Source organism: Coenobita brevimanus, chromosome 54, assembly GCF_032717465.1.
Source record: "Coenobita brevimanus isolate Jiangsu-jjx chromosome 54, ASM3271746v2, whole genome shotgun sequence".
NCBI lineage: Eukaryota > Metazoa > Arthropoda > Malacostraca > Decapoda > Coenobitidae > Coenobita > Coenobita brevimanus.
The window spans coordinates 38,259,193-38,268,712 of record NC_137007.1 but is presented as its reverse complement, the minus strand read 5'-3'; the positions used below and the strand labels follow the sequence as shown (position 1 = coordinate 38,268,712).

General features: G+C 42.6%; 1 protein-coding gene across 3 annotated transcripts in view; it reads right to left on the bottom strand.

The window, feature by feature from the left end:
- The window catches only part of LOC145401030 (uncharacterized), a 512,459-nt gene extending 504,209 nt beyond the window's left edge, over window positions 1-8,250 (bottom strand). For all 3 annotated transcript variants that reach the window (XM_080273401.1, XM_080273403.1, XM_080273405.1), the window contains exon 1: window positions 8,151-8,250. In XM_080273401.1, the coding sequence (XP_080129527.1) occupies window positions 8,151-8,168 (18 nt within the window). In that variant the 5' untranslated portion in view covers window positions 8,169-8,250. The remainder of the gene's footprint in view (window positions 1-8,150) is intronic.
- Window positions 8,251-9,520: the final 1,270 nt, after the last annotated feature.

Genomic DNA, 9,520 nt, shown 5'->3' with positions numbered 1-9,520 from the left:
TTCACACTGGGTAGATGAGCCAACGCCGATAATTCCTCTATGAACATCTGTAGGAGATCTGGCATTTGAGTCTTATACTCCAGTTTCCCTTATTGTTTGTGGAGACTTGAATTAGCTTTGAAATCCTCTGTGAGTGGTACAACAACGAAACGAACTATGAAATTTAGTATTGCCTGAATCTACGACTGTCGGGTCTTATATCCCCTCAAGCCAAACAAATTCTCATCTCCAGCACGCCCCACCAAATCGCTCTCGGGGACAACAATTTCCACCCCCCAAGATTACTACCTGTGGGCCGTCGTAGTGGCTTCCAGGGAGGCTCTGGGGGTCAGGGGTGAGAGAGTTGGGTCGTACGTCGAGTTCCAGAGTTCACCTGATAATGGTTCTTCGTGGCCGAGGCTGCTGCTCCCTACACAACCTTGATAGAGGGCTAAGGTAATTGCGCCACGACATTGACATTTTTCTGTTCCCTTTTCCTGTATTGTATCTAATTATCCTACCTCACTATTAACTCCACTGTGATTCTGTTTTTTATATTACAATTTTGTTATTACTAGATATTTTCACTCAGCTTTGGAGAGATGCCTTGCAGTGAGCAAGTTAGGAATGTCTACATCTAATTCTCCTTTCGAAGTCACTCGTAATTAGACCCAAATAGTTTGTGAACAGCAAGGATAAAATGAAAAAAAAAAAAAATATTGTACTGGGCTGATTACGGCTGCAACTTACTAATTTTACATTCTTTTTTGTTGATTTTGGATCTTTTTATTTTTTTTTGGAATTCCATTAACTTTCTGAAAAAGGGTGTCATCGTACTGAAGGAGTCAATACAATGTTTCTCACCACTTCACTACGAGAGGTCCTTCTTAGCTTAAATATAATCGCCTGGAAGCAGCAAGAATCCGAAGAATCCAAGGAAAGGCGCCAGCTTTTGTGAATGGGTTAAATGGCTAACGATAAATCAGCCATTCAGTTGTCATCATCTAAAACGATTAAGAGGAAATGATATATCAAGACACTTAATGGTGGCAGAGCTAAAGGTAAGCAAATGAAAGATATATGTGTCCAGTTAAGTCTTATGGGACACGATTGATGAGAGCTTTCACCCTAATAGCATACCCATCCAATTGTCGAGCACTTTCATGGGCAACAAGAATAAGAAAAATATAAGCACGCAGAATCTTTATATACCTTGTGTCTCACGGCGCAGGTAAAAACATCCTTAGAAATTTTATAAAACCAATCAACATAAGTTTAGCCACTGGTCAGCACGGTAGGTCGTACGGGGATTAAATATCGTGGAGTTTAGGTATGATCAGTTTTTGCTGACCTAAGGTTAGTGAAATATTCCCCTCCTATATGTAACAGTGAAATTAGTGTTATGAAGTATGACTAAAACTCCTTACTCCAGATTTTTTTTTTTTTCACACCGTAACATTTCTTTAACTATGAATATCTGAGGACGAAATCTGGTATGTTATCGCGATTTTCCATCTTTACATGCATCGTTTCTTTAAAAATCCTCCTTTTTCCCCCCTTTCTCCTCCTCCTCTTCCTCCTCCTCCTCTTCCTCCTCCTCCTCCTCCTCCTCTTCTTTTTCTTCTTCTTCTTCCTCCCCCTCCTTCTCCTTCTCCTCCTCCTCCTACCAGTACTACTACTGCTACTACAATTCTTTTTCTTTCACTTCTTCCTCTTCTTCATCATCATCACCACCACCATCATCATTACCATCACCATTTTCACCATCATCTTAAACTTTTTTCTCACTAATAAATGAGGTGGGTAGAACACAAAGACTTGAAAGGGAAAGCACAAAAAGACCACAGGACAATACACAGAGTGCCTCGTACAATGGGTTATAGATCCATTCAATCATCAGTCATCTTTTAAAATTCTTGACTTTACCCAATAGTAAGGCTTTTCCATACTACACAAGAAACAACTGTCCCTCACCTCCTGGAAAAAAAAATCGACAAAGCCCTCACCTGCACAAAAAACAGACCAATAAAAACATGAAAAAACCCAACCATACTACGGAAAGTCACAAGCCTTGAATATACTGCGAGTCTCCCTTCTCTCCCCGACCATGAAAGACAAGATCAAGTTTCACGTTTCACTCCAGCAGGCAGTCAGTCCAGGGAATCCTAAGCCTCTCCTGTTACAAGAGATGTTGTGTCATTCTGCTAAATCAGCCACTGACTTAAGGTTGTGGCCGGCCAGAGAGATCGGAGTACTAGACATTACGAGCTGTGTTGTAATGTAGTCTCTCATTCCTCCCTCCCTCTCTCACTCTGTCCCTCTCTCTCTCTCTCTCTCTCTCTCTCTCTCTTCATACACACACACACACACACACACACACACACCTTTATATATATATATATATATATATATATATATATATATATATATTCCAAGCTGTTCCTGATCTATTTTGCAACCAATGATGTGATAGGGATTTTCTTTGTGGACACTGGGAGGGGGACAGTCTCTTCAGTACGATGAAACTTTTCTTATTTTGTTTTTCTTTCCTTATTCGAATTCCTTTAGGTCAGGAACTATGTCTCATAATGGAGGGGTGAACAACGATGTGTTGTATATTTTTCTATACATCATGCCTCAAATTCATGGGCAAATCTCCAATAAATTTCCTGTCGTATCTACTATATTGTTTGTAACATGAACAAACTGTTTGGGAAAATTCTGCACTCTCTCTTCCTTGTCCTTCTATGCAAAAGAATCTTAGTTACAAGAGGCAACTGACCCTAGGTTTATCTGTGAATTCGGACTCAGATAGGGCAAGAGGGCCAAGGTAGGGGAGCGGGAGCCAGCCTAGCCGTTCATTCTTTTCACCTTCACGTTCCCCCATTCCTTCCCTCACTTCCGTCACCGTGTGCCGGTTTTCCTTTCCGTTCAGTTTTGTTGCTACACGGGAACCTGTCATTGCGGGGCTTTGTCTGGCTTCGACCCTGGTATTTCGGCTTGCTGAGAGTGGGACATCCATAACGGAGGCTACTGTGTGACATGCTGAAAACCTACCTTGATGCTTTTGATAATATAACAAAATGTGTTATGTTTGGAGTGATTTGGAATTAAGATACGTGAGTTTTTGTGCACTGGTTGTAAACACACACACACACACACACACACACACACACACACACACACACACACACACACACACACACACACACACACACACACACACACACACACACACATTCTTACCATACTATCCAGCCTCAGTTCCACAAGAGAACGTATCAGCACTGACAGGCCCTTGACCCTTCCGTCATATACTCTTGCAAAATTCAATCTAGCTTCAATAACACATTCTACTCCCGTAATAAGCACTCTTGATATTCTGTTCAGCTTCAGTAGCACACGTAACTCTCTCATACTACACTCTCCTAAAGCTCTGTCCAACTTCAGCTTTATATAGTGCTCTCTCGTAATACAGTTTTCTGATACTCTACCCAGCCTCATTTTCATGCTGTACAGTACACTCTCTCAACCCTCTGATGTAATACTAAACCCAACTCTAATGCCTCAGAAGAACTAATCAGCACACACAGCCACTAAATTCACGTAATAAATTTCTCTAGTGTTCTACCCTGCTTCACCTCAACAATCTTCTCTTTTATAATACTCCATTTAGCTTCAGTTCCACAAAAAGAACAAATTGTCACCAAGGCAGCCAGACTGACAGGAAGAGTGTGACCCTGGAAGCCCCTAACCCCCAGCGGCTGACAAGCGGATTGTGGGGCGGGGTGGGATGGAGCATGGGGAGAGAGGAGGAGTGAGGCGGAGGAAGGAAAGAGGGGTGGGGTGGGGGAGATCAAGGAGGTAGGGGTTAGGTGAGGTTGGGTGTAGCAGGGAGAGAGGGATGGGGTGGGTAGGGCTACAGATGGAATAGAGTGGAGTGGGTGGGATACAGGCAAAGTGAAGTGAAGTGGAGTGCAGTGGGGTGGGATGGAGTTTCAGGTAAAGTGGAGTGGAACAGAGTAAGGTTACGGAAAATGGAGGCCTAAGATTAATGCATACACACTACGAGCATCATTAAAGCACACATTCTATATTTGTCGGGTCCAAATCTTTCCCCAGAGTATGATTAGCAACCGTCGAATTTAATTTCCTTCTCATAACTCACATATTTTATTTTTTTGTAAGAAGGACAAGGAGGGGGCAGAACCTTCCCTTGTCCCTTGTCCTTCCTCCAAAACAAAATTCAGTTTCCATGAGGGGAAAATTATCATGTTATTTTGTTTTCCTGGATGGGCAAAGAAAATAGAATGCTACGTCTTTCCTCGTCTCTTATTGTTTTTGCAAAAGCACTTCTTGAGTTGCGAGAGGGGTTGTCTAAGTTTGTTTGTAAATCAATACTCATGTCTCTGTTGGTGGAGGAAGGGAGGGAAGAGACGTTAGGATGGAGTAGAGTGGGTTGGACTGGGTGAGGCAGGGTGGGACGATGTGGAAAGAGGTTAGGTAAGCTTAGTGCTGGTGGGGTGAAGTGGAGTGAAATAGAGTGGGATGAGGTAGGGTGGTGAGGGGTGGAGTGAGGTGTGGTAGGGTAGAGTAGGGTGGGGTGGGGTGGGATGGCGTGGGGCTAGGTAGGCGTAGGGTGGGTGGGATGGGGTTACAGGTGAGGGAGGTGAAGAAGGAAGCCGGGTGAATGTGAGAAGGTCAAGAGGGCCCGATTACACTGCCCCGGCAAGGTCACGATCTGACTAGTCTGGAGGCCGTATTTCAGTTCAAACTTAGGGGAAATTGGAACAGATGAATTAGAAGCATATATTGAAAAAAATAAGTATACTCTCATATTGAGTGGATTAGTAAATGATCTCATATTGAGTAGTGGAACCATATTCTCGTGCTACAACAGTGAATAATACGTATATAAAATATCTATCTATAGTCAGATGCCATAATCCCATAAAGGGTGGCCATTTGTCTTTGAGTTAGTTGTTTTACTGGGAGGGACAACAACCGTCCGGAAGCACACTTGCTGACACGTAGGGAACACGTATGGGTTGGTTATATGGTTACCACCCAGCGTTGTAAATGGTTTCCAAGCTTACAAGAAGCCATTAGGATTGTTACTCAATGAAAAGCCATCTGAAAAGAAAAGTTATAAAAATTGAAAGGAAAGATGGGAGACATAGTAAGAGAGGAGGGTAAACACTGAAAAAGAACGATAATGGTGAAGGAAGAAGTAGGCAGCCGCCACCACCAACCACTCACCTACATAGTGAATGGATGAATTACAGCCTCTCTCATGCCTTATAGATAAGTTATACCTACATACTGAATGGATGAATTATGACGTACTCTCATACATATACTGAATGGGTGAATATAGAAGTACGCTGATTGGATGAATTATATGCACATGCTGAACGTGTGAATTGTATCAACAGATTTAAATGATGAAGTAATTTCCCATTCCGACTGTATAGATTATGGCCACATACTAAAACTGTGTTTGTTCTCAAGTCACGCTGTTGCACATTCCAAGGCCGGGTTTATGGAGGCGGCATGATCGTAGCCACATATTGTTGCCACTAGTTTCTCCGAAGTTGGTTTGACCGTTGACTTAGTTTTGGGTTTGTAACTTTCATAATAATTCAGATGGAAGCTTAAGCCATTCATTCCTATAACGTCTATAACATTTTTTCTTGCTACCTCCAGACGTTATTATTCGGCTTATGAGAGGCTTTTCAGACTCCATTGGTTAGCCTTCATTAACCGCTTCAGTATACAAATGTCTTAATACAATAAAAAAAAGTTAGGAGGTAGCAAAAGAAACTTAAAAACAAAGTCGTCATGCAGAAGTGGTTATGCTATGCCTTGAAAACAGTGACTCCTGACGATTTTGTCAAACATTATTGTCTGGTGCACATGATCAGCAATATTTCACGATCTCTTGGATACACTAGCTTATTCCCATGAAATAATAGGCGTATATTAGCGTGCTACATGCAAAAACAAAATGGCTTGGAAATGGCGTTAGAAAGCCGTCTTAACTCATAAGAATGCGGTCCTGTGTCCCAAACCACTATGTTACTAAGCACTATGTTACTAAGTCATTATGGGCAGTAAAGTCTTTATCACCACGTGGATTTGTGGCATCACGTGTTACTAGGACGGTACGTGTTTCGGTTTCACAGTGCAACGATTCAGGGCCACAGGTACAAGTTCATGACCCTTTGAGGATCCCACCACACCGTTCAAGAGACGTGACTGAACTTCACAGGATAACAAGGTCGATTTTAGAACAAACAATTTAAAACCAAAGTAAATCGTATAGCCAAAAACTTAGTTTAATATTCCGTTGCCAACTTTTCAGAGGTGATCAAAACAATCACCAACTATTTATGTGCACAAAACAAGCTATTCTTGTTTCGTTTCTGACTTTGGAGTCTACCTTTTAGTCTGCATGTTTACAACCAGTATTGATGACCTTGAAGTCGGGGCAAGTCAGGAGAGACAAATGAGAAAATGTATAGAGATGGGCATACCTTAATAGCACATTAAAGTCTAGTATAGTCGACAATAATGTGGCTGAATGATACTGAAAAAGTTTTGTGATTTCCATCATTTCTCTACGTGCCTAAATAAATGCTTTTCTTACTTTATGGCTTCCTGTTACTGTTTCTGGATTATGCCCAGCCCACTGATAATAATAGGAAACTGAGTTTGGGTTATGATTAATAATGGATTTTTCCAGCAGTTAATAAATACTTAAAGTAAATCTCATGCTGAAGGTGTAAAGTTGAAATCAATTAAATATCATAAACTGCAACAAACAAGAAAATTAAACTTCTTGGATCAAATTACGTACCGAGATTATTCTTGTTACTTTCAGACGATTTTATTCAGCAGAAGGGAAACCTCTCATACTGAATGCATCACAACTATGTTTAACTCGTGTGATTTGGAAAGTCTCTCATAGGCTGAATAAAATGGTGATATAAAAAGGTTGACCTCAAGCTGAAGGGGTTAATCGCTCTCCTTTGCTTACACTACCACGTCTTACACACCCACCCCGCCTGCTTACCCAACGCTTTCCAATCATGCAGACTCAACACCTCTCATTACGGTCACTTTAATTCCCTCACTACGATTGTGAGTTTATTCTTGCTACACCAGACAACTTTATACAGCCACTCTCTTGTCTCCGTACTCTTCCCTCATGCTCACTTTCAATCTTACCATATTGCATTTTCATGGTCATTTTCTCGCCCTCGTCCTCACTTTCATCCTTCACCATACAACACCCCAACCACCACAGTTTCATATTTCATCTTTACCACACTTCTTATACCATACATAACAAAACACACTCATCATCATAAATTATCATTAACCTAATCTGACCCTCATGCTCATCATTTGACCCAACCCATCCCATCCTCTGACTCATCTTCACCACAACTCTCAGCCACAACATATCAACGCACTTCATCGCCATATCCATCACCCTTACCAAGTCTCTCATTCCCATCCATATCATGCCACACCCACAGTGCCAATTCCTCATTCACACCCACGCCATAACACTCCCACATCACCTCATTCTGCACCTTACCCCACTCCCTCACCACACCATATCCATAATAATCTTCACACCCATCGTGCTACACCCTCAACACCTCATACACACCCTCACCACACCCTGGTCTCTCAGTCCACACGCCTGGCTCTTTTTCATTCCATGCTTCGACTTCCCTCGAGTGAACAAGTGAAATTGGCTTTATGATGATGATGATGATGATGATGATTATGATGATGGTGGTGATGTTGACGAAGCTGCTGTTGATGACGACGAGGATGAAGGCGATGAACATGTTGATGTTAATGAAGATGACGATGCTGCTGATCTTGATAACGATAATGATGGTGACGATGACTAGGGCGGTGAATGGGATGATGATACTACTGACGACGATGCTCCTGATTATGTTGATGACGATGAGGATGACAACACTGGTGCTGATGATGACAATGAAAGTGAAAATGATAATGTTAATAATAATGTTATTAGTGACGATGCTTCAACAGAATACGATGATAATGAATGGCGATGACGATGCTGTGGCTGATGGGAACGACGATGACGGAACTGATATTTGCGCAATTAATCAGAATCTCACCTCTCCATCAGGGAACATCGTCTCCTCATCATGACTATCCTCAAGAGCAGCGATGTCCAGGGTGATGTCAGTGTGCAGGGTGGTGTCGAGTGTCACGTCCGAGAAGGTGGAGTGACACGGGGACCCTACGCGTATGCACAGAGTCCCCCCAATCAGGTCCCCCACTGACCCCACCATATCTCTACCAGGGCTCAGCACCTCCACTTCCCCAACTACACTGTCTTCCCCGCTCAGTGACATGGTGTTATCCTGAACTATCCCGTTGTCCACTTATGTATAAACCAATCTGCACATGTTCCACAACCAGTATTTCTTTTTTGTGTGTGGATTTCGAGTTAATGGTCTTGTTCTCTTAGTGGTAGCTAAAGTCTAAATATTTTCTACAGCCAGTGTATCCAGGATCTAAACTTGGTGCTTTCTCTTGTTATGAACTTACTACAACTCAGTCTACACGTTCTGTATAGTCAGTTTACTCCCGAATTTAACTTCATACATACGGTCCTCCTGCTGTGGATCTATGTAAATTGCTTTTCACATTTTCTACACTCATCTGTTTTCGCTTATTTTAACTTGAAACGTCCAAACCTCTTATAGTGGACTTATACTTACAGCAATCTACACATTTTTTACTTTTTTTTTTTCCACCTCTAACTTCATACGTTCAGTCCTCTTGTCGTGCACTTAAAAGTAAGACTGTACATACTCGTATCTAACAAAGTGAACATAAACCAAGTCCTGGTGCTGTGGATTTATGTAGACTCTAATCTGCGCATTTTTCAGAGCTGATTTTCTTGTTATTCACTGATAATAACAAGATACACCCAAGTATTCACAAACCATTCACACTTTCCACGATGCAAGCAGTGTATAATTCAGTCAGCTTTAAGGTCACTTTTGTTTAAGGTATCTCCCCCCACACCTCCCCACTCTCTCAGCGCCTTGCTACACACCGCGCTACACTCGCGCACACACACTACGCTGACGAGTCCTCCCGCCACACTGACTCGGACTCCTCTCGGTCGGACTCCTATAGTTTCTCGCGGGTCCCTCACTCACGCGACTCCTGGTGGGACGACTTTGGGTGGGAACACACTTTATTCCACACACTCCACGCACACATTTTTCCAAATCCCCTCACCCCTTACCGAAACGACCTACAGTACGATAACTTAACCCACGATGGCAGCCTACCCCGCCTCGGATCTTACGGAATATTAGTTTCTTCCCTTCCTCCCGACTGCGACGATCGGCAACTCAGGAAAATGGTAACCCCCTGTGCCCTGGGGTTACCTGCGGCTGGACGGTGTGTTTCGTGTTTAACTCCCTGACTACGATGGCGTATTTTTATGGTTTATTCTTGCTGGTACGAC